This window comes from Camponotus vicinus, unplaced genomic scaffold (genome assembly GCF_025532165.1).
Source record: "Camponotus vicinus isolate PSW18456_S1 unplaced genomic scaffold, iyCamVici1.0 SCAF_3, whole genome shotgun sequence".
NCBI lineage: Eukaryota > Metazoa > Arthropoda > Insecta > Hymenoptera > Formicidae > Camponotus > Camponotus vicinus.
In genome coordinates, this window is record NW_028141967.1 from 1,259,142 (window position 1) to 1,285,174 (window position 26,033).

At 31.8% G+C, this 26,033-nt stretch overlaps 2 protein-coding genes and 1 long non-coding RNA gene across 9 annotated transcripts in view; 1 reads left to right on the forward strand and 2 right to left on the reverse strand.

Annotated features, from left to right (window-relative positions):
- On the reverse strand, positions 1-7,350 carry LOC145968169 (uncharacterized). 2 transcript variants are annotated; one of them, XM_083093473.1, is made up of 7 exons: positions 7,210-7,350; positions 6,735-7,019; positions 6,255-6,379; positions 5,572-5,784; positions 1,087-1,222; positions 548-677; positions 1-223 (listed from the first exon to the last, which is right to left on the reverse strand). In XM_083093473.1, the coding sequence occupies exons 2-7, from the start codon at positions 6,999-7,001 to the stop codon at positions 138-140; spliced, it is 957 nt and encodes a 318-aa protein (XP_082949599.1). In that variant the 5' UTR covers positions 7,002-7,019; positions 7,210-7,350; the 3' UTR covers positions 1-137. The 2 variants fall into 2 exon arrangements, with proteins under 2 accessions (XP_082949599.1, XP_082949598.1); XM_083093472.1 differs by having other exon boundaries at positions 5,560-5,784.
- The window catches only part of LOC145968176 (uncharacterized), a 25,010-nt gene continuing 3,439 nt past the window's right edge, over positions 4,463-26,033 (forward strand). Inside the window, exons 1-2 of the long non-coding RNA XR_014437685.1 lie at positions 4,463-4,567; positions 4,810-4,865. This is a non-coding gene — a long non-coding RNA (uncharacterized LOC145968176). The remainder of the gene's footprint in view (positions 4,568-4,809; positions 4,866-26,033) is intronic.
- P120ctn (adherens junction protein p120) overlaps positions 9,320-26,033 on the reverse strand; it is a 43,251-nt gene continuing 26,537 nt past the window's right edge. For 4 of the 6 annotated variants that reach the window (XM_083093454.1, XM_083093452.1, XM_083093450.1 and 1 more), the window contains 5 exons: positions 25,556-25,869; positions 24,832-25,135; positions 24,565-24,703; positions 23,632-23,755; positions 9,320-21,103 (listed from right to left, as the gene is read on the reverse strand). In XM_083093454.1, the coding sequence (XP_082949580.1) occupies positions 20,819-21,103; positions 23,632-23,755; positions 24,565-24,703; positions 24,832-25,135; positions 25,556-25,869 (1,166 nt within the window). In that variant the 3' untranslated portion in view covers positions 9,320-20,818. The remainder of the gene's footprint in view (positions 21,104-23,631; positions 23,756-24,564; positions 24,704-24,831; positions 25,136-25,555; positions 25,870-26,033) is intronic. The other 2 variants (XM_083093453.1, XM_083093451.1) reach the window with 1 other exon arrangement.

Consider the following 26,033-nt stretch of genomic DNA (forward strand, 5'->3'; position numbering starts at 1 on the left):
TATATCGTAAAATATTTTTTAAATGTACATTATAATTTTTTGTACACTTGCACATACAGGAGAGTTATTATATTTGTTATATTTTTTATTGTCAAATTTACGTGTCAATTGTCACCATTATAATGAATAACTCATAATTAATCATATTCAGCACCGATGGTAATGCTCATATCTTTGGAAACGATTTTTGTCTGGTGATACCATCGATTCGTATCCAAAACGACTGCAATTGAAAAGTACAATGTATTGATGTAAATTGTAAAAGATTGAAAATGAAATAGTTTTACGAATCTCTTTTTAAATAAGATTAAATTAAAATTTTTTTAGTCAAGATGTAATTGAAATTGATAAATATTTAATATCGATTTAGAGTGTAACAAAGATGCGGATAACGTGCATGTTCTTTATTTATTATTAGTATTAAATGATAAATTTTCAATGCACACATTAAAATTGAACGTGACTTTTAATCAGAAGGCTGTATTTAACAATGAATTCTGCAATTAATTCGGTCATTATTTATATTAGCGTTCATCAAGTGGCTTACTTATTTCTCCTGAACGCACGATTACTTCCAGTCTCTTGCAAGTATAGTGACATTCTCTTGGCGGTTCCAAAATCCACAATTTTTCACCTTTTATCTGTGCTTGCCAAGAGGGATGCTCTACATCATCCACCTTGGCAAGAAAATTTTATATTCTCAAAATATATGACTATGACTATAATTATATGTACAAAATTTATACATTTAATATATCTATAAATATAAATATATTTATAAAAAAGATAATTTTTGCAAAAATTTTAAAAAATTGAATTAATGTATAAATATCTCTGATTGAATAATATATGTGTGTGTTGAAATGATATATGTGAGCGTGCTGAAATTACCTTATATATAATACGAAATTTATGAGATAATGTTTTTTTTTTTATTAAATTGTCATAAATTAAATATTGTCATTTTGTTAAATATATTAATCATTGAGAAAATCTTATAATAGAACGTACCTTCCGTTAACAAAGTTTTTGCGAATTATCTAATGAGAAAAATCTCCTAATAATTTTTTTTTATTACAGACTTACATGCATCGGTGCACCGTAGCCATGACTCCCCATAAAAATCCAATCCGTTTTCTCACTTTCGGCAGTAGCTGGGAGAAAATATGGTCTTTGATAATGCTGACGCAATATTGCACCGATTTTCTCGTCGCAGTTGCTCCTGAGAGGAAAGAAGAGAAGCAGGTATATTTATAAAAAATTAAATATTTTACTCTCACTAAAAAAAAAAAAATAATTTCGCCGAGTCAAGTTGGTCAGGCTAACGATACATTTTTCACCAAAATTTTATGTGAATAGAATTTTATGATTATTGTGTATGTTGTTATAAATATAACTTTTTCTGTAAGCTTAGTTTTTGAATGGAATTGTACGTGTGTATTAATGATTTAAAAAAATATCGGAGAATACATTATATTCTCGTTAATAAAATATACATATATGATTTTTCAATCTTCAGAATTTGAATTTATTTTTTTTTACTTGCATGAAAAATTGAATATCCAATTAATATTAATGCAATTATTTTTTCTCTTATTTTTTGCATTTTGATGGATATCTTAAGTAATAAATAAAAAACATAATTAATGTAAAGTTATTTGAAACAAAAGAATTATTCGGAAAACAAAAACAAAATAAACATTTATATATATGCTTATCTCGATAATTTTATTAATATTTAATAATGCTTGGAATTACAATCGCGCGGAGTTCACTTGACAAAACTGTCACTCTTGATGCGATATATTGTATATACGGGTAATATTATGATTGCCCGATATTTTTCTCGGTATCTTTGAACCTACACGCGTATTTGCAAGCGAATTTATTCTCAATAATTTAATTTCTCGATTGTTATTAATACTTATTCTAATATTACCTGAGAGGAGTTACGGTTGCGCGGAATTTACTTGATGAAACTGTCATAACTTCGCACTATCGATGTGATGTATTATACTTATGCGTAATAAAATTGTCACTCCCGATGTTTTTCGACACTCCCGACACTTTTCTCGACACTATCGACACATTACACGTTTATTTACACTGATTAGTAAATTATTTACATACGATTAATAATTAACCTAAAATCTTTGATGTAACGAGACAAGTGCGCGATATACATAATTAAGATCATTTCGTGATACAATTATAACTATGGTAATAATTATAGCGATAAATTGATTCCGTTTTTTCGACACTCACGATACTCATTCACATTCGATCGATTATATCTACGCTACAAGCATTTCGACGCCACTAATAATCGCGCGCGGGAAGACCATTAAATATCTCAATTTCCGTTCTTTTTCGTTCGGTTAGGGACGGCTAGGGATTTTGTACTATACATGCGAATTAAATATAACTATCATCCATTTATGCCAATTATATCAATGATACTGAAATGATACTGAGCGAGGAAGAAAGGACATTCAATATAAAATATGTTATTGTTGTCACGTATCTTTAAATGGATCTCTCTCTCTCTCTCTCTCTCTCTCCCCCCCCTTTCTCTCCCTCTCCCCCTCTTTCTCTCCCTCTCCCTCCCCCTCCCCCTCTCTCCCTCTCTCTCTCTCTCTGTAATAATTCTAAACGTATATTGTAAACAAAGGGGTCGAAAGTCCTTTCCCTTCTTCTTCGCGTATATGTAAACATGCTTTCAAATAATTTTTGCTTACATTAGTATTATTTCGACTATCGTGAGATTTACTCCGAACTTTTCGCAGTTTCCATTCATGTTATACACGATCTATAACATTATCAAGAGAGTGATAAATCCAATCTAACAAATATTGCAACGTGATTATTAATAACAGTGACGGAAATTATTCTTCGTTCGATATACATCCGCGTAATGTCACTTTTATGTGATATACACATATGCGTTCAATATAATATAATAATATAATAAATTTTACCTCGTTGCGACGTATTATATTTGTAGACGCAGGGGAGATCTTTAATCATTGTTCGCGCTACTGTGTATTATAAACAAAGCAAGAGCCGTGTTCGAGAATCTCCCCTCTCCTTTCTCATATTTATATATCTACATAAACATTCTCGCAAGTAGTTTTTAGCATGTCATCGCGACGTTCGTTCCGAAATTTTCGCAATTTTCACGCGATCTGTCAAAAATGACAAATCAATTATCTAATAAATTAATTAGTTCACGCGATTGTTAAACTAGTGATAAAAATTATGTAACTAGTGATCAAAATTTTTCGCATTTTTTTCGCATTTAGTAAAAACGCGCCCGAGTATTTTACACCCTACGGTTGGCACGAATGAATGACGATCATTTTTAATTCGTGTAGTACAAACTTGGAATCGTGGAATCGGACCACTGTTCGGAACGGAAGTAAGAAGTGAAGTTGTCTCCGCGTCCATAATGTATTTCGCGCGATTATTTACGACGCTTCTTGTGCAAACATAATCGCGATCGATCATCGTCCATCGTAATTAATATACCGTGATCGTTAATCAGAATTATATTGCGGTTCGATATTAAAATACTTATCTTGTCAGAATTGAAGTCGAGTAAGAATAAATATCATATCCGGTATCAAAAGACCAAGAAAATTATCAGGTATTATGTTTTATGATACAAGCAAAAATATTTCAAAATTCTGCAATCATAACACTATCGTAAAATTATCGAGAATAAATATTGCAAATAAGCAAGTAAGAAAATATCGGGCCACTGTGTATTATACGTATCTTCCAATCGTAAAAATTTGGCAAGTAAATCTCGCGATCGTAATTTCGAACATTGTGTCAAACTTGTGGCGACAAAATTTCCGTCAATTTTATTAATACATTAATAATACATAATTAAAGTTATCTAAGGAGTACAGAAAATCGATTTTAAAATGTTTGCGACGTTACAGTTTTTATCTGGAAAAAGTTTCCTTGCGCGATATCTTTCAGTTTTTTATCCGCATTCCCGGGCTTGTACTTTTTTCACTCGCGTGACGTCACGCGTCGCGCGCTCCCCCACTCTCCTCGCGCACCCTTCACGGCAGTTCGACGAAGACCGCTCGCGTATCTCTTGCCGAAATCGCGTCGTGGTAAATAAATTAGTGTGCGTGTCCCATTGAAACGATGGGCCGAATTTGCGTACGTCGATTGTAAATATCATCGCGATCGATAACTCGATATATCCATAAACATCGCGTATCATTTAATGAACGAAATATTCGTCAAAGTTGAGTTATATCGTGCGCGGAAGAAAAAGGTTACGTTTCGTGAGTGACGCGCGATTTGAATTTTTTCCTTTTATTCCATCGCGCATCGTCGAGATTATGTAAAATAATAATTATATTATAATAAATAATAATAATTATAATAATAATAATTATATTATAATTTAAAAATTCGCAAAAAAAAGTACGCGGGTGCGTAATAAATATACCGGTAGTGCCGCGAATATTAACGAGCGAGTGTTGTGATAATGAAGGGTTCGTCCTCCGAAAGACAGCAATTCCGATCAATGACGTCATTGTAACTGGTGAGTATTTGTCATAAATTTTTGCGACGAAAATTGGTTTAATCGACAATGTGATATAATTGCGTTTGTGTGTAATTTTGCGCTTTGACATTCGCCTCGCGTTCTCGATGAATTAAAAATGATGGGAAATAAAAAATTACGAATATCATCCGAATAAAATGTTATTTATTTCAATCTTGTTTCTATTAATTGTACCGTTATTTTAAATTGATATTTTATATTTTCAATAATTATGCTTGCAGGCCGTTCTACAGGGGAATGCGGCAACAGCGATGAGCGAGTGATCGGCTGCGATTCAGTGAGTGAATTTATATTTTATATTTACATTTGCACAACTAATTATTTTGTCCGCAATCTTTTCATATCGTTGCAAATGTAACAATTTTTCGACAATAAAATCAGTAATTATTATAAAATTGTTTAAAAATGAATGAAATGATGAATATTTATTTTTTCATAAATATATCATTAAAAATTCTTTATTAATTTGTTAAAATTAAAAAAAATTTATTATCGCATTCTTTATTTCTTTGTCATTTTAAAATTTTTATTTATTATTTCCTAATTACTGGTTTTAAGAAAAATATTTTATTGGCGTTTAATTTTAATTTATTATCGATATTATCTTAATGTTTTATCACATATTGGCAAATATCATTATCGTATTTATTCCGTTCAATTTAATTTCGTCCGATATGCGAAATTAAAATCGAGCCAACACATTTAGCGTTAATCCTTGGATTCATAATGCACTAATAAAAATTTGCAAAAATTTAAATTCCATTGATATAAATAGAAAAATGGCTTTAATTCTTTTGTATTGAGTATTGTCGAAGAAAAAATAGTTTAAAATGTTTCTAAAAATTGTCTAAAAGAAAATCATTTGGGAGATTGAAAATTTGAATGTGAATATCATAAGAAAATATTGTAAAATCTCAAAGGTCTTTTTTTATTTATCCAAGGATTAATTGCTACTTTTCTAAATTACTTACCACCCGACATACCAGGGTTCTGTGCCCTTTTCCATTGTGGCTCGACTTGCGTTCATGTCGAAGACATCCTGCAGATTCTTAAATTCCGTCTTGTATGGGAAAAATTGGCAATTTGCTTCCTTTTCGTAATATAGCGTTTTAAAAAATGAGTAAGAAAATACTTTAGACGCCGTCCAATTTGCCATAGCATCGCTTATCACCACTGGTTTCCCTGAATAGGCGTAGCTGATCACAAATAGAGTGTAGTCGTGAAGAAAAGTATTAGTCGCTTATGAAAATAATCACTAATACACACATGCGCGAATGCGCGTATAAATAAAATTCCTCACAAAAAAAGTAATAATTGCATATAAATCAGATTAAATCAATTTTTAGAAAATATTAATGACGTTAATATAATTAAAATAATGATTATTACGTAGACGAATTCTTTTAAATAGTTAATAAATTCTTAATACCTGAATTAATTAATAATAAATTCTTAATATATTTGAGCATTTTTGTAAATAAATACGTTAAAAACAGATAGATTTTTGTAAATAATAATTAATGTTATCTTTAGAAAAATTTTGGCACATTGTTGTAAGTAAATTAATCAGTTAAAAATAAGTGGCTTTCATTACAAAGTGTTACTGAGATGAAATAATTTTTCAAAATGAGAATAAAATTGCGTAGAAATTACTGGTTATATATACCGTTGCTCGAAGATCGTTGGATCAACAGCGGAAAGCTTGTCAACCTGTTGAATGTCCTGGCAGATCGAACAATCTTCTGGCGGTCGGAAAACTTTTTGCGTAAACCAGGGCATCGTTATCAAACACTAAAACAATGATTATCTAACTTGCTGAAATTTGAATAAGCATGACAACGAAGTATAATTCTTAAAATAAAAATTTTCATTTAATTCAAACTTTAATTTTTAGTCGAATTTCGAACAAATTTAATTTTTGAGATTTCAGATGATTATCTTAATTTATTTATATTATAAATGAAGAATGATACTCTTATATAATTCGTAAATTATAATAGAACTTATAATATCAAATAGAAAAATTATATTTATATGTATAACTTGGACAATTTTTATTATAAAAGATACGCGCATGTGTGTGTACATGTGTAGCATGGAAATGTGTGAAAATGTGAAATATCAGACAATGTAAAGTTTTTCTCACCTTATTATGTCGATATGTCTGAATGCGATTCCGAACGACTTGCACCGTTATCCATGTGATCAGCAAAATCCACAGGTGCCTCGCGCGAAATTTCATTGATTTCATTGTTTTTGTTGGTTTTAATCGCGAATGGATTCGAAGCAATCTCCATGCTTTAATTGAAAGCCTCATCTCGTTCATTTTTCCCAATATTGCGCGCAATTCCTTCTTCGCGAGGTCTACGGATTTTTTGGGGCAGTCTGCGACGATCTCATTATCATTTGTCATAACGAAGATTCAATAATTCTGATAATCATTCGAAAAATTAATCATGCGAGTCGCGAAGCGCAGATTGTTCCTTGAATCTTAATTTATTTAACATTAATTTTAATAATTTTCTAATACAGATCTAATTGATTTATACAGTTAGTTATTTACAATACGCTAATTTAATTAGTTTAAACATTTAAGAAGAGAAATTATAATTATAATATACCTTGTTGCTTCGAATAAAATTGAAACACTCCAACTCGCGTTTAAACGATGTGTCCACGATACTTGCAGCCTAAATAATTTTTTTTTACGCAATTATAACAATTACGATTATTATTGTATTCCGGAAGTACCGATACTCTTGATGGCCGGTGTAAAACTGCGAACAGGATCCTTACCTACTGCTCCAGTGAGCCAAGAATCCCCTCTCGTATTCGCCTCGCATGGGGGTGGAACGATAGCGAGTGATTTGTTCACACGGGTGTGAAACGAGAATCGGTGTCCACGATACGAACCACCGATTGGTTTCGATCGAATCTGTTTAAAGCGATAGAGAAAGCAGTTATTTCGCCAATGTTTAACCCGCTTCTCTCTTATTCAATTCTACTTTCACAAGAAATTCTGGAATTTCTAGAAATTTTGTTGAACGTTCATTTATTTGATGCAGAAAGATATTTAAAAAAATCTAAGCAATAAATTTGTCTTTACTTAATTTCATTTATGACAAAAATAAATAAAAATTTAATGCAAAGGAATTTAAAAAGAATTATAAATAATAAGTAGAAGTAATAATAAAAAGATTGAATTTAAAAGGAAAGATTAATCTCGCCGATTAATTAATATCGTTATCGTTCTGGCTGGGTGGTCAAAATTTATCCGGGAGATAGAGAAAGAAAGAAAGAGAAAAATATTAAGTCTAATGGAATTATGGGATATAAATGTGACGCGTTTCATGGGGAATATGACGTGGGCGAGACGCCTCTTATCTCGGAGTGCAGCTGGTCCTGCTCATCGAAGTGTATAGACTTCGCCGACTTAAAATACGATCGACCTACTTCACATTATTGCTTATACTTTGCAACTTTCCGAACGACACAGAAACTTCTCTTACTCGCAAAAAATTCCGCAGAAAAATATTTGCTTTATTCATACATATATATATATGTATGTATATGTGTGTGTATGTGTAAGAAAAGAAATATATTTATGTACTTTAAAAAATACTTTTATTGAGTATTTATTTTCTTATTTCATAAAAAGAAAAATTAAAAGAGAGTTTATAAATTACAGTAAATTAATGTATAAAAATTATATAGAAATATTCTATAAGTCGTAAAAAATTGCATTCATAAAATATTTATTTATTTATTTATTTATGTTTTATAATATATGTTTTTATTACAATTTTTAATTCAATAATGTGGACAAACTTTATCGTGCGTTCCTTCAGTTTTCGTCCCGAAAGTTTTAACTATAGAAACACGTCGTAGATTTATCTATCGGTCTGGCCGTACTTCGATGAAACTTTTCTTCGAAATTCGTTTTTCCGCACACGTGGAGACGGGACATGCGAAACAATTTCTATGCGATTGGAAACAAGCGAGTGAGATTCGCCTGATCGGGCGATACGAACGAGATGAGATTACATGTGAGGAACGGATTTTACAATTGCAAATTGTCAATCCGCACGGCAATTCGCGTCTTAATTAACAATTAGCCCCGCGCCGAACTCGTTCCGTACGCGAGTTCGCCTTTTATGGCACACAACTGAATAAAAAACCGCGCATCTGCCCTTACGTCTTTTTCTCTTTATTTTTTCCTCGTACAAAAAGTGCGCGATGAGCAATTCGCTCGCGAATTTCGTTATCTCGGCGACGAGGGTACTCGCCCGGACACGCAATAAAATCGCAATCGAAGGGACGAAAGTCAAAAATGCGATTACGTGCCCTCTCTGCGAACATTTAATCCCTTAGACTGCGCTCGTCTCTTCGGTTTCTGACGAAAATACATATTTCCCCAACGAGCTTCAATCATTTAAGCACACAATTCTTTGGCGAATTTTTTAGCTATTTTTCATTCTATTTAGTTTAAAAGCTGGAAACTTTTTCTATACATTTGTATTCATTGTAGTCGTTTATTAAAAAAAAAAAAAAACGATTAAGACCAACTTTTGTTAAAAAATACCAGGAATTTATTTCGAAGATAAAAAATATTAAAATATTTAAAAAATGCAAATCTTTATAAATAAATGTGTCTTTTCTTTTTTGCTTATAATAAATGCTGTATAAGGATAGGAGACAAGAAAGATTGGAGTATATAAAGAGACGTACACATACGTGTCAGCGCAATTTAATTTTTTAATTGTTGTCAGTCGGATTTGAAATACACTAGTCGATTTTTATTATAATTATTATTGTATATACGTGAAACTCTTTCGAGAGGTATAAATAATACAACGATAAAAGAATGACAATATATGCTGCCTTTTCTTTTTTTTTTCACACAATCGTCTCTTAAAAATTATACATATTACAATTCGCCTGAGTATTGCATACTCAATCGAATTGCACGTGAAATACATGAATAAAATTATAGCGATAATTTTTATCTTAGCGAGTTTTTCCGGGGGATGAGGCGAGGGAGAGGTTTATTTTCTCTTTCTTTTTTTCGATCTTGCAATTTTTTGCTTCTCAGAAGCATAAAACTATATCGATAATAATAATGATAGATCGATGACAGCTGAGATTAATCCTGACGTTTAATTAAAACACATCGACAATCAGGACACAATATCCTATAATAACGATTCTTTACGATATCTACTACTATACAAGGGCGCTATAGAACACATAACTGTACATTTACGTCAATTAAAATACTCGAAATCATCTAGTTGCATTAAAAACAATTCATATTTCATTATTTTTTTAAAAATATATAAATCTTGGAATTTTTTAATTTTTTGGTCTATGATTTTCGGAACCTTTATTTTCTCAAAACTTATATGTAGAGATTTTGTATTAAAAATTTTCAAATCTAAAAATTCTTAATTTACACACTTTTGCGAATTAGATTTTTTCGAACCTAATATACTGTCGATTTAAAGATTGAGATCAAATTTGGAGATTTATAGATTTTGCATGATTTTATATTTATAAGTTTTTATATTCCATGTATCTTTGGATTCAAAATATTTTCAATTTATTCTTGATCTTAAAAATTCATGACTCTCGAGCATTTTAATTCTTGAATTCTTGTTTTTTATTATATTTGCATAACATAATTATAATGATAATTTGCGTCGCAAGAAGATATTGTGCGATATTTTTCTTGGACGACCATAATAAATATAACGTACAATCTATATATATATATGACTATGGAAGATGGATGATCCTGATCATCGTGTGTATTCTTTCAAATTCGCGTACAATTAATCCTCTCCCTCCGCATCCCTGCGCATCATCGCCTGTTTCAATTAATGCTAAACGCGTGATGGGAAGGGGGAGGGTGAAGGTTTTCTAATACATCTAAGATGCACACCCATGCTTATTTAATGCTCCGTTAATTTAAATACGTATGCAGCACAGTAGACTATCATTTCTTCTATTCGTTAATGCGCGTGTTACATGTGTGTAATGGTATGTGTGTCGGTACGATTTTTTTTTATCTTCGCCCCTTTCCTCCTTCCTTCTCCTTTTCTTCTCGTTTTCTCTTTGAGCTTAAGTGACCCCGGATCGGATCGTGTGTGTCGAGCTATTTAAAAATCATTCTTCTTATGTCGCAATTTTTTTTATCTTAAATCGACAATGCATTGATCGAGGCCGGCAGCCTTTTTATGTATCGCATATAAGAATCCTTATTAGATACCAGACGAGATATATACGGTCCTTCGTCCTGTCTGTTCATGTTTAGTGTCTAAAATAGTGATCGAAATCGGTATAATCTCCGCAAGATCAGATTTCCTCCGTAATAGAAAATGATCTCTGCGATCTCTTATTCGAAACGATGGCAAATCTATCTCCGTTATTTATAACATTGGAAATTGAGTCAACTCTTCGAGATTACGACGATCGCGATTCTTCTAATCTTTAATTCCGATCCAGGCTCCAAGGAAAAGTGATAATGATCGCTCAGGACTTGTTCTTTTTTTTTTCTTTTCTTTTAATGCTATCAGTCTTTCAAACCGCCAGCGATTGACAGCTATCGCAATCGGTAGATGTATGGAATGAGTCGATCGAAAAAAAAAAAAAAACGGAACGCTGTAGCCCGAAACGTGTTATTTTGTGAAAAATGTGTGGAAAGAAAATGTAGAAAAAAATCCGGATAAAAAACAGATAATTTTTCTGTTGGAAAAATTCCTGCAAACATTTAAATGTTCCTCTTTTTTTTAGGCCGACGATTTCTTGAGCGGAATTGATCAGAGTTCCGCGCGATCTTCGATGTAATTATTTAAATAAAAAATAATACTAATTATTTTCTACAAACGGCTGCGTGCTTGGTGCCGAAACTCGAAGCGACATATATAATTGCGATAGACGTTCGCGGCTTAATTAATTAGGTCGTTATTTCGAGAGATGTCAGAAATCGACATCGCGCGGAACTCAACTTTGATTCCTCCCCGCGCGATTAAAGTTTGCTGAAATAACAAGAATCACACACAGGCAATCGAATCGATACGTATGGCTGAATGATCCTGAGAAATAGATAGGTGAAAGAAATAGATACCGATGTCCCAAATTGGTCAAAATCGATGGGGACGAATTTGGGAATAACGTGGATAATTTATAAATACATTTGAACATCATGTTTTACTGACAATTATTAATGTGAATTAATTTGATAATGAAATTTTTAAATTAAAAAATTTTTCCGAAAATTACCAAAATATATAAACCAAAAATATTTCTTAAATTTCATAATATTATTGTTATAAAAGTTACATAATAATTTATAAGATATATTTTTTTAAATAATAATAACAAAAAAATTTGTAACAATTAGAATTGAAAGAGAAATATAAGATGAGATACTGCGCGTATCACCTTTTTTTCTTGCTAGAAATCGATATTAAAATTTAATCGCATTGAGAAACGAGCGTACAAAAATGGACTATTTTGCTCATAAAGTTCCATAAGAACTACAGGCAACATTGAATCGCAATATTTACAATCGATGGGATTATCGAAGATAAAACGATTATGCGTATATAATATACATGAATAAAACATGTATCCTCATGATAGTAATTTTTGCACTCGGTAATAATGGTAGATGTGATGATAAAACAAAGTTCTCTCTGTTAAATACTACATACAAGGTATCCGAAATGTCTAAAAAAAATTTATATCTATGCTAAAAATATATATATATATATTGTTGAAAATTTATATAAATTTCTTCGATAATTTAAAAATAATATCGCAAAAAATGGATACGACTGTCCGAGACGTTCTGCATAAGCATTAGGAAAAGTGCGAAATAATTATAAGATTCTTATGTTGCATAAACTCGAACAATTATCGTTCTGTATGAACAGGATATCGTTCTTCCTAAACGATATATACAAACGTGACTTTACGTGCTAAATGAGCACTTGCAGTCGCAAGGCCCAACAATCGGATTCTTTTCGGACGAGACGTAGCAGTGAGATAAACAAGCAATTGTTACATTCACTTTTGTCTGCCGTTTTTACATCGTGGTTGTTCAATAGGCGGTCGACATAGCTTCTGGCTATAATTATGCGCCGATGAAACGATATTATTCGGGTTTAACAGGAATTTTTAAACGCTGTCTGCAAGTAACTCCCACTTTCTCTCGTAGTTTTTATGCCGAGTATGCAATAATAATCGCGCTCAATAGAGCCGAAAATAGATGTGACAATGAAACAATATTCTTTCGCTTGTAGCTCGAGTGTTAAAACTTTCTCTGCTATCTCTTAAAACGCTCTATTATCTCTTTTATTAATCTTTTAATTGACTGTTTGCGGTTACTATTTATTTTTTTACAAAGTTTTGAGACTTACTTTTTTATATATTTTTTGCATTGAATTTTGGGGATTAAAGTGTTTAACAAGTTTTCTTCAACCGTTTTCTCTATAAATAACATAATAATATAATTATATGTTAATTATTACTGCCATGGATTCGGCGAAGTATATATTTGATAGTTTGTATATATTATATGCGTGTATATGTATATATGTGTGCGGTTGTCAACAACTCAATATTATATAAAGTATATAATACGTACTTAATAACACCCGTTGACTTCTTAGAGATCTCAATATACTATATTTGATACATAATATATCAACTTTTTTTCTAGCATTGCGCGTGCAATGTAATGGTTAAGTATATATCATCATTCAATAGTTACAGTCGACTGTCAGTTTAAAAATATCCGATTGTTAGGTCTTTTCGCGAGAGAGATTGAATTCGTACAATGTAATAATACGAAGATGCCAAAAAATGCGCTAGTGTTGTCTTCACCTTTTTTTCGAGGCCTGGCCTTTCCAAATCGAAAGGAGATTACCCCTATTAAATACTAAATACTTAATCCGACAGTGATATCGTGTTGTGGAAAATTAGGTCGCCCCCTCTTTTCTCAATTTCTACGCGATGTGTGGTTAAAAATAAAAAGCATTAATGATAAGAGAAGTTTAATTAAATGCAATTCTATAATGGATTTACGTATAATTAATTTCGATATAAATTAGAAATATGTGTAAGAGTCATACTCAAAAATGGATGTAGTAAAATAAATATAATAAAAAAATTAGGTATAATAAAACTTTTAATATGTAAAGATAATAGCAAATTTATTAGATTTTTAAATTTGTTTTTTTTTTTGTAAACTGCTTAATTATGATTCAAAAAATGTAATTGTGATTTATGAATATATTGTGACAAATTAATTATAGTTAAGTAAATTGAATATATCATATGCATTATGATTTTGCAAAGATTAAGTAAAGCGAAGAAGAAATAAATCCATTGATACCATTGCCGGTTTAAAAGTGATAAATTATCGTGTCATTCATCACATATTCGTATAAATTCTACATTTTTATGACGCTTTTTATCCAACCCTGTAGAACTGTCCCTCTCTCTCTCTTTTTCATTACTCGTTAAACATTTCACTCGAAATACGCGACGTTCATATTCTTATAAAATCGCCGGGACATTGTTCTGTATACGTGTCCTCAAAAATTGCCTCCGCCTCCTCTTTTCATCCCTTTCTTTCTATATCTTCATTCCTTTGTATTTCGTAGAAAATTATAAACGCCGGAGAGTTACGCGGGATACAGTAGTATACACACAAAGAATGAAAAGCGGATATCAAAACCTCGGTTTAGCTATCGATCAATCGATCAATCGGTAAAACTCGATTGCTGTAATCTTGACACCCGCGCTACTCGAGGGGAAAAATCTCGTAGTGCTTTCGAGTCCGAATTTTAATTGAATTTTTAAAAAGCTTCAAAGCACATTAGATCCAAGGGATGTGTCTTTTATATATTATATAAAGATAATATTTAACGTATTACTTTTGCTAATAAATAAATATATAATCACAGTATATAATAATAAATGAATAATTATTAATATTAAATATAAAAATAGTGAACAATCATTCCTAAAATTGAATCATTATTTTGAAATTTATCAACTCAATCTGAATGACGAGAAATCAATGTAAAATACAATATTTATAACATCGTAATTATTTATCACGAGTCCATAAATATCGCTTGAATTGGGACTTGTTATTCATCGAATATTCGCGTCAATTAATCTCCTCGACGGCGACGACGGGCGCTATTGAGACGTCTAGAACGCGACTCTCGCGCACGTGGACTTTGCAGCAAGATGTAGTATCAAAATTCATAGAAACGACGAGGTCCATTTATCGCATGCATCTTAATCGCAAGTATGCGGTATAAAATTCTACAATTCTACAAAAACATGAGGTCCAAAAATTGCGCGCGACCGAGGAGACAAATATATGCGAGACTAGCACATTGATTTCCTATCACAATAAACATATTTGTATTTATATTGTATCCTTTTTTTTCGGAATTTTTCGACACTCGAATGCGCACGAAATTTTTGAGTTATTGGATCAATCAATAAGATTTCGAAAAATATTTTTATACACGCAAATTTATATCTGTAATTAAATTTTAATAATGACTTTCAATTGTATTGTGATTGATAATCTTTTAAGATTATGATATATATTCTTGCACGTAAATTTTTATTTAAAACTCCACAACTTTTTAATTTAAAAAATTGCGATTATCATTTAAACAGAGTTCATATTCTATAATTATAAAAAAATATTTTGTTAAATTAGCATTTATAGATTTTTGTTTGATTTCTTGCACATAAAAATTTCCCGGTAATTTTCAAAGTATATCAAATTCAAGCATGTAAAGTTGGAGAGCTTTCAAAATTCGTGTGACTTAAAATCTTAGAAAAGTAGAAAACTTTTACAAAGAACGTTCGCTTTCTCGAATTATCAAGGAGAGAAAGGATTCGAGTAAAGATATACGAGCAATGAGTGCCGATGCGATCGATCGACCTCGAGACCGCATCGCGTCTCGCTGTCAAATGGTCCAAAATCTTCTAAGGATCACGCCAAGTATCGGTATAATAATACGTGGCACTTGCTAAAAATCACGCTGTGTTATCACGAGCGCAACGGATCTGCTAACCAGTCCGAGCGAGTGATAAGCTCGAAGGTTCCTTTTCTCTCTCACCTAATCAGAGAGAGACATCAGTCAGCTCGTTCGAGAGTATGATTTCACGATTTTTTTTTTCAACTTGCGCACAACATGCGACATCCGCCCGTCGTCCGAGATGGAAATGATCGGTATGGAGTTGCCCGGTGATGTTTACTGGATATTGCTTTTCAGAGTATGTCCAGATTGTTTGTTCGGCAACTTAATTTAGTCGAACGAAAAAATCGGAAAAATGAAAGCAAAGCGACAGAGATGATGAATCACATGAAAGGATTGCATAAAAGAAAGTAATCGTAGTGTATTGTTTAGAAATTGTTAAAATCTGTTTTATAGCTCAAAATAAGGGAAATATATTTCGAATAATATCTTAAAACTAAAATGTACAAGAATTTTCGAATAAAGAATACACGGTAAATATATAAGAATAATAAATTAAACAGTTTTACTCTTTGTAAAGTTTGATCCGTTTTTTTTTAATTCTAAAAAGTAAATATTGATTTTTTTCTAGATATAACGTGTCTAAAAAGTATATATAAACTTATATCAAATAATTATAATAATTATCGAATTATTTTCGCGAATAATACGTATATATCTTTAAGTAAAAAAATTTTTAATATGTAAAAATGATTCAAATGATATTAAATCTAATAAGAAGTAAAAGAAGGCTAGGAACCAAAAAGACGCAAGTAATGGTGCGTGATAGTAATAATATATTATGATAGAAACTTTATAAAGTTCCATTTACGTACAATAAAGTGTGCTGTCGACGACGTTTCGATCCTGCTCTAGGTCCTTTTCAAAATCAAATAATATTATATTTTTCCTATTCGACTTTGAAAAGGACTTTAAAATATATTTTTGCGTTTCTTATTGTATATAAGTGAAACAACTTTACAAAGTTTCTATCATAATATATTATTACTATCACGCACCATTATTTGCGTCTTTGGTTCCTAGCCTTCTTTTACTTCTTATTAGCTATATCTTTCTCTAAAAATTTATGTAATATTATAATTGCTATCGAATAAAATCTTCATAGAAAATTTGTCGTGCGGTAAATATAAAAATACTGTACAAAAATTAAATTAGAAGAAATAAAAACTTCACTTCTCTACAAGTTCACACCAGCATTTCCATTTCCATACGTTACGGATGGTACGGTTGAAATTTCTCAGCGCTCAATTCCCCTCGAGAACATCGCCACGGAATAAAGTGCGTAGTATGTGATAGAATAACGCTTTTTTATACAATCGTCCTAACGACAATCGCCCTTCTTGACAGAATCAGATAATCTCGTCGTGTGAAAATTATTAACTCAACATTAATTAACGATTAATGATAATCGAAACTGAAATTTCCATTATCGCATTATCAGGATGTCAATTTTTATATTAAAATATAATTCAAAACACATTTATGTATATAGTTTAATAATTGTTATATCGAAATTGTAATGTAAGACTTTTTATTTTTTCAATTTCTTTTCTTTTTATTATATTATATTATAATATATATTATATTAATATAATATAATACATATAATATACATATATTATATTATATATAATATAACATATATATTATAATTAAATATTATAATAATAATTATATAATTATTATATTATTATATTATAATATAATAATTATTATATATTATCATATTATATTATAATATATAATATAATATATAATATAATCATTTTAAAATAGCGACTTTTTACTCTGATGTCACGTTTTCGCATCCTCGTTTGATTTCTTTGCGCGATAAAAAACGTAATTTCATAGTGAAATTAATGTTAATAATAATGATTGTTTTAAAGAATCGACACGACGAGTAAGATTGATTATAGATAGACGATCGTCGTTTGGCATGATTTTTACGGAGAGAAGCTATTGTTCCATGTGTGTTTCTCTCTCTAATCAACTGTCGTAATATTATTTTAAGAAATAGAGAACAGGGATATATTTTATATCTATAATATGTATATCGACTAATTAATATGCCACCTCTCGTAACCATCGAATAACGTTAACATAATCTCTTTCTCTCTCGTTTTCTCTCTTTCTCTCGCTCTCTCTCTCTCTCTCTTGTTATAATCGCATGCGATATTGTGGCTGCCGCACGTGTTCATGGGCTCGACGTACATTGGTCTCGCGCTTGCTCGCTAATTATACCTACGGTAATTGTGTCATTAGCAATAGTAATGGTTCTCGGGCGCCTGATCGATCGCGGATTGCGTTCCAGGACAAAATGTCAAGATTCACAATTATCACGCCACATGAGCTCGCGTCCTAACATATAGTATTAATAAATTATCAACTGCATATTAAAAGCATTGATAATGTTACTATATTAATTTGTTGAGATTAATTAATTAACTCATTAATTTTCACATTTTATACTTTGCTAATTTATACATATATTTCATTCATCATCCAGATAATTTGTCTAGAATAATGTTTTTTACGTGAAATTTTTGAATTATTAGGAAAAACAGAATGTTTGATAAAAAATACCACACTTATAAAATAAAATATATGTAAAATGTACAAAATATAATAAAATATATTTTTCCTCTCTTTTAATATAATATATTATTTAAATTTCTATACCGGGAATAATTTAAATTACATCTGCCTAATTTTTTCCTTCTTTTTTTTAATATAAGCGAGATCTAACACACATAATCGCGCGCACGTGGCTATTCGACGATATAACAAGACTTGATGAGAGAGACGAGCTCACGTATACGCGATAACAATGTACCTCTCTACCTTGACACGCGTCTTTATGCGCAACTTTTACGCGCACGAGCAGGATTCACGTACGCACTTTAGTTAAAAGTTGCAAAAGTGCAGCAGCTCGTAATAAATCAGCATCCTTGTGCCACACCCACAGCCTCAAAGTTTACATAATACAGTCATATACGCTAAAACTCTATGCCAGAGTATGTCGCCAGCATATATATATATATATACGAGACATATATATATATATATATATGTCTCGTATATTTTATAATAGGCGCACGCATACGCACGACGATTGGTGGGCATTCAAGTATTACAAAGAAGCAAGTGTGCAAATGCAATCTTTCTTACAATGGTAACGGGATTAATTACTTATCGGTTTTTTTTTCTTCATAATTACTTTAACAGAGGTATATACATTTTTTTTCTTTAAATTAAATGCCACTCTTTTGCGGGGATTGCGTGTAAGAACCTTCAGACAAATTCATATTCACCGAACTAACTACAACAGCTATTGAATAATTCATCGTCATCATGATTATAATAATTATCGAATAATTCGAGTAACTGCAATAATCATCGAACACAGTATCCTGCGATCGTGTTATTCAATTTAATAGTCCTTTGCGCGCATGTTTTACGAAAAGGAATATATATCCTCCATAAATTCTCTCTATCAAGTTGCATAAAAAATCACGGTGATCCTTCTTATGTCGCTTCTCTCTCTCTATCTTTTCTTTTATAATAATTATTATTTTTTATAATGCATACATAGACATGCCTATTCTTAGCACCTTAGCCTGTACTTCACGATGATCGGTATACGCCCTCTTTTTTTTTTATCGCCTCCAACGTCACCTTAAAATATACACTTATACGGTTCTGTTTGTGTGCATGTGTATATATACGTGTGCCGTATGTATAATATATTTACGCAGTTATATATATTAATTTAGAATTGTGCAATGAAGGTATTTAGAGCCATTAGTGCGACTACTGCTGCGGATGTGGTTGGACGATGTCGTTCTCTCTCTCTCTCTTTCTTTCTTTCTTTCACACTCACTCTCTCTCTTTTTCTCTCTCGCTTTCCCTCTCATCTCTTCTTCTCTGTTTCTAATATCGTATATTGAAATTGTTTATGCATCTACAGATGCATTCTCGCGTTTGCCAGATCGATATTCGGTGGGCACGACACTCCTTTCGTTCGTTCTTTGTTCCGTTTAGATTTTCATACGCCGAAAAACTCTTTCTCGGAGAAAAATGCGTTACCACAATGTTATTCCATGGTCAACCGAAGCTTCTCTCACAATTCAAGTATACTTAATATAAGGGTATTCGAGATGTGTCAATTTATCTGAGGCACGAGCCTTTTTAATCTCAATCCCCTTCTCTTTTCCCATCTATTTAAAGTCCGTCTCGTTATAAGACGATGTGAGAGATCGTGGAGAAAGGGTTTCTCCATGTCCTTGAAAGCAAGACAGAACGATCGTTCACGTACTAGCGATCGGATCAATCGCTTCTGTTTCTATCCGAGTAGACTATCTTCTCATCTACTCGACGCATTTCTGGATTTTCAGATGCTAAAAAAGATACTAAAGCATAAAAATTTTTTTACAGCGCGATATACCCTCATTTTTTCCAATCTCGATTCGCACATACGTTTATCATCGATCAGTTAAATTCTCATCAGCTGCAACTTTATATATACATTCTTGTTCGTTAGTTTCAATTTTGGAAATGAATATACACTTCACTTCCAATCTAACTTGAAAGTTGCCTGTCATCCTAACTTAGCTGCCATTTCATCTCGTTAACTAAATGAAACCTCCGCGCCATCTTCAAGATTCTTCCTAATTGTAACATGGACGTTATTTCCAACGGCAAAGCGTAATAATATCCGACGTTTTCTCCTCCTTCCTTCCGGAAACGCTTCTTCGATACACTTAAGATTACTTTCGCATTCAATAACACTCGGTAGCATTCCAAACAAATGTACTCGAGTACTTTCATTTTATTTCCGATTCCTCAAGCTACTCGGTCTTTTTACCCTATCATACTGCTTGAATATTTTCCCTGTCTTTCTCGAATAAATATAATCCCCACGTTGTCCTCGAATCTACGCCAGAGAGTCCGTGTCCCTGTCATACTCCGGAAAAAACGCGATCGTCCTCTAAATTTAAATGCTCCGGATTTCGTTCGGACCTTGGTCCGTCCTGTTGTCCCGCTACATGGATAGATTCAGAGGCGGCGGCGGCGGCAGTGGCAGCAACAGCTGCTCGAGGTTCCCGGCGAGATCCTCCTGGCGGTCCCGCGTAGGACCCGCTCGTAGGGCGCGTTATACCCAGGAATCGCCGGCGGCGGCGACGGTCGAACTCGGCGGAGGCACTTGATTAGCAACCGACGCCGTGACCGATGGGGTGCCGGTGCCATCCGGTACCAATCCAACCCCGTCCGGCACCCATTGACCGCCGCCGCCGCCGCCTCCAGATATCGCGACGCCACCACTACCGCCGGCCACTTGACCCACCTGGCCACCCTGGCCCACCCCCAGCTCGTACTGCCGCTTCTTTTTCTTCTCCAAGTTAACTTGCGCGTAGAGCGGCTCACCGGGTTTCGGCTGCTGCAACACACACAAGCCAACGGTTAGCCAACTGCCGGTCGCGCGAGGGGGTGGGCGAAGGTGGGGGAGAGAACCGCGCCGCGCCTCGAACCATCGGACGCTGAAAGAAGCTTAGACATTTGGGGGATATTTTATACACACTGCACTCTCGAGATACATCGATCGAGTATTCTTATATCAACGATTTTATTCGAGTAATTTTTGAGGGAATAAAATTTGTCTTTGAACAAAAAAATTAGGAATAAATTATTAGCTGTAATGATTTTTTTTTATTTGAACTTCTTCCTCGATTACCTCGTATTTCTTGATTTCCGCATCTTGGTTCCATTATCGTAAATATGAATAATCGAGAGTACATTGTAATGTCTAGGCAAAATTACGTGAAGCTGTGATATGTGGCCTTTATTTGCAGTTAGGTATATAATAGAAGCTAACTAATATACATATTTTCAAGTAATTGATTTTTTTATTACACTGCGCTCTAGTATTCAGCTAAATACAGAATATAAATGTTTCGACGCGAGTAATGCATAGATGAGAGATACACATGATATAAAGTTGCATTTGGAGAAATGTGTGTTTACTATAGAAATTATATATAATAGAATATATAATGTGCGTAGTTTATTTTTCTCTTTTATGTGTCAAAATATAAATAAAATTTTACATTAATATTATGTTTTTATTATAAATCTCCAAGTTTTATTTAATAATATTCTCATTGATAAATTAAAAAATTAAAAGAGAATTTGAGAAAATGTTATACTATAATACTATTTTTTTTTTAAATAAATTTTCATAAAATACTGAGTTAAAATAATATATATATAGTAAGCTTAAGAATCAAAATACTAATCTATCTAATTCTATATGGCATTGCATGTTTATATAGCATATTTAGTGTTCAATATTAATTATAAATTTGCGTATTTTAACTTACATATATTAGTAATTTAGACTTATATACAAAATCGAGTATACAATAAAGAGTCTATAGATTACATAATAATTTAGTTGTAAATACGTATAATTCTTCGCTATAAAATATAATTAAACAGTAGGGCACTAAAAATTGACCGTAAACTGAATTCACTTTCTAATTCGAGAAAGAGACATAATGTTTACATATATAATTAATTAATATATGAAACCATTTTTGTGTGTATCGTTCGCTAAAGATTAAAATAATTACTAATGTATGAAGGTGTTCATTTAGGCAGTGATTTTATTAGTTTTTTTATCGTTAGTGTATAATATTGTGCGTTCTTTCGGAGACAGAGGTGTACAAAATGATGCGAATACATCGAATATCTTCGCGCTTTAGACCTACAATGGTTAATAGCAATATCGCGCGATACATTTCTAAGATTATATGCGAGATCTCTTCTTTTTTTTTGTAACTAACTTAATTAGTAGTTGGAAAATTGTTATAACTGTGTGTAAAACCGTGCAAAAAGTTTTAGCATTTAGAAAGTGACTACGCGACGTTATTAAAAAGGGAGTTTGGTCCAGTTTCATGCAGTAATTCGTGTAAATGTTGCATAAACATTATTATGTAAATTCTCGTACAACCAGATTCGCATTCTAATAAATATTGAACGCGTTTTATGTATGACGGCTAATTTTAATTTTCGAATGTATTATAGAAACGTTTATTACCAGAAAGTCGTTTACACGTACACTCTAGTGTATACAATTTTTTATTTTCTTTTTTCCTGCACTTATCTTTAACAAAAAGTCTCTAATAAAAATGAAAATCTTACAAAATGTAAAATATCAAGGAAAGTATATAAAAAAGGCAGTCATTGACACGAATTATTCGATTAAATTGCATACGATATGGCATCTTTGTCAATTACAATTACAAATTACTACATTTAGCTAAAAATTATTCATTTTGGCACAATTAAATGCGCCAAAAATTACCTCAATGTTATTTTACGTCGATCTCTAACTGCTTTTTGTCACGTCTGCATAACATTTTATAAATCTAATTGCAAGCATAATTAAATGCGATATAAACATTTATCAATGTTTATCGATACATCCAGTGTCTTTAAGGAAGCGACGGCAAAAGATTACGGTTCGATTTAAATCTTACTTCAGAATGTGTAGAAAATATGGAAAAACTATAATAGCAACACGAATAATTGAGATGAATAAAACAAAATTTCATCATCTAACGCATCTATTCAAAATAATAATAATCAAATTTACAATTGTTTGAAGAAAATGACACTTAAAGCAAAAAATACAAATAAATTTTCAATAAGATTGCGAATATTATATCAACGTGAAATTTAATTAGTTTAAAAACTGAATATTTTTACAGTTATAAATTGTTAAACGAATACTTTTTACTATTTGTTAAATATCAGTCGATGTAAACTTTTCTTTAAGAGACCGGTGGTTTAACTTATATATTATGTGCACGTGTATGTTTTTTTCTCAATAATTCTATATTATATTCTCTCTTTCTACGTGTCATGTATTTATATTTAGTGATGCTGTTAGTTATTATTACTTACTGATTGATATATAGTAGGTCGACCGACATTATTCGAATTCATATTTGCTCGCTGGATTGTTCGATCCTCGTATCTTGTGCTTCCCTGGCTCGCCATTGGTCGATTCAGAGTGCTGCAATCATAACTATATTTTAACGTAGAATCGAGATGGTCGAAGAAATGTTGAAGAGACTCCACATAATAAAAATCACGAAATAAATTTGGCGAAATAGAAAATCATAAACGAAAAAATAAAAAAAGAGCGGAGTCTCAAAAATAAAAAAAACTATCAACAGAATAACACAAATTTACAATCAAAAGAAATCGAACGAATTTAAAAATGATATAATATGATACATTAACACGAATAAATATAATATTGTTTTTCCGCTTTTTATTAATAGAATAAAGAATAATAATTATATGTTTTAAACCATCCTTGGTTAATAAAAAACTGATGTGCAACAGATGACACCGAACTATGTTATTGTTATCGAGAAAAGCTGTGAGTACCGATCCGAGCTCGGTGAAACGCATACTCCCTCCGTCTTTTGCCAACCGTAGGTTGGCAGCAGTCGGGAGTAAAAAGCTGACAATATATGTATATGGTAAAATATGTAATATAAATATATAATAAAATTTGTGGAAAATAAAATCTATTAAAAAAATATAAATATTGTATAATAAAGGATATTTAAAATTAATTTAAAATTAATTAAAAGTTTTATTTTGTCATCTATTTATACGATTCTCTTATTTAATTTTTAAAGATTTATGAATTACAGATATTTATTTATCTGAAATAAATATAATAAATATAATATATTTAATATATTTATATGTAATATATTTATTATATTTATTTCGAATATCTAATTATTCATAGATAGATTTTAGCCTATACTTTGTATATATCTAATTTTACTTATTATTCCATTTATATTCTATAATTACCTGTTAGCATTGTTAGGTGAATTAGGCCCCGAATTTCTGGCGGCGACGGTTTTCGTGACGAAATCTTGCTCCTTCCAACCATGCTTTTTATACACATCTCGCAGCTCTTGATGTTGCCACATGGTGAAAAGTACTTGTCCTAAAAATATAAATTGAATAATTTTAATTCCTCAAGTCGTAATCACATCAATCATAATCAAATCGGTTATTCATTTGATTCGCATATATCGAATAATTATCTCAAGTTAAATTTATATTCGGTCTTACCTGCAAATTTAAGAACACGCGGTGTATATTTCTGGCGTTGCCTAGTGATGTTCATTAATCTGTCGACACCGCCAGCATCGAGCAATGACCGCGAGAACTCGGCGTTCTTCTTGATGACCTCATTTAATGTGGCGAGCACCGCGGCGATCGTGTCATCGCTCGTGCCCTGATCGTGCTGATTATTTCCAGACGGTAGTTTTTGAATGAGATCCCTCATCGCGTACTTGCCTATTAATTCCTTATTGCGTTGGTCTATCGCCAAATTTCTGAGTGCGGTCGCAACCGCGCATACTACTCGGTCCACCTGGCCGCAGAAATTATTTATAAGTGACAAGTTTCAGCTTATTTTAGGAGTGCCTCCAGGACAAATATATTATTACTATTTTGAATAATTATTATCAATAATTTTTATCAATACTTATATGGTATAAATATATTAAAATATAAAGAAATAAAATATAATATGCCAGAAATGTTAATAAACGTTTTTATATGTAAAGCGATAGAAATTAATTTAGTGAGGCATATACGATATGATTCAAATAATAATTGAATAATTAAAATAATATTTTATACTTTCATGGAAAGCTTTTAAGTTGAATTTTAATTATTAAGTTAATTTACAATTTCAAATTTGGGGTACGTGTATATTTTGTATTTTAATCATCTAATCTCTATATTTTTAAATATTAAGAGTAAAAAATTCCCAGTAAAAAATTCATACCTCCATTCTTAAGAGTTCCACTAATATAGGGAGACCTTTTTCTTTACGAACAGCTGCGCGAATTTCGATACTCGGCTGCCAGTAACAGGCGGCGAGATTTTGCAAGGCCCCGGCTGCAGCCTCTAATGTTTCTGGATTCGAACATGTTTGCAAAAGACTAAGATACGACTGGACTACTTCCGGTTGCCAAAGCAATTCCATTCCTCTGACTGGTTCGGTTCGCGGATTTGTCGTACGTGACGTGGTGGTTTCCTTTTGGACCGGTTGACCGTCCTTCTTTTTCTTGCTACCGCCGAAACAGCCCAAATTCTCACCTAAAGCAGAGAATTGCAGGAAACTCGTTAATAAATTTATAAATTAATAAATTCTAAAGAAATATGTAGAAAAAGTTTAGAAAATTAAGAGAGTCGAATATATTTTATTGATTCTTTTTTTTGAGTCATATTTATTTATTTTTACATATTTATTTAATTATTGT

Coding starts and splice junctions, on each gene's coding strand:
- LOC145968169 (XM_083093472.1), bottom strand. CDS start 7,001: ATGACAAATGATAATGAGATCGTCGCAGACTGCCCCAAAAAATCCGTA. Junction 678..1,086: donor GCTACGGTGCACCGATGCAT/GTAAGTCTGTAA, acceptor TTTCTTGCCAAG/GTGGATGATGTAGAGCATCC. Junction 224..547: donor CGTGCGTTCAGGAGAAATAA/GTAAGCCACTTG, acceptor TTTCAATTGCAG/TCGTTTTGGATACGAATCGA.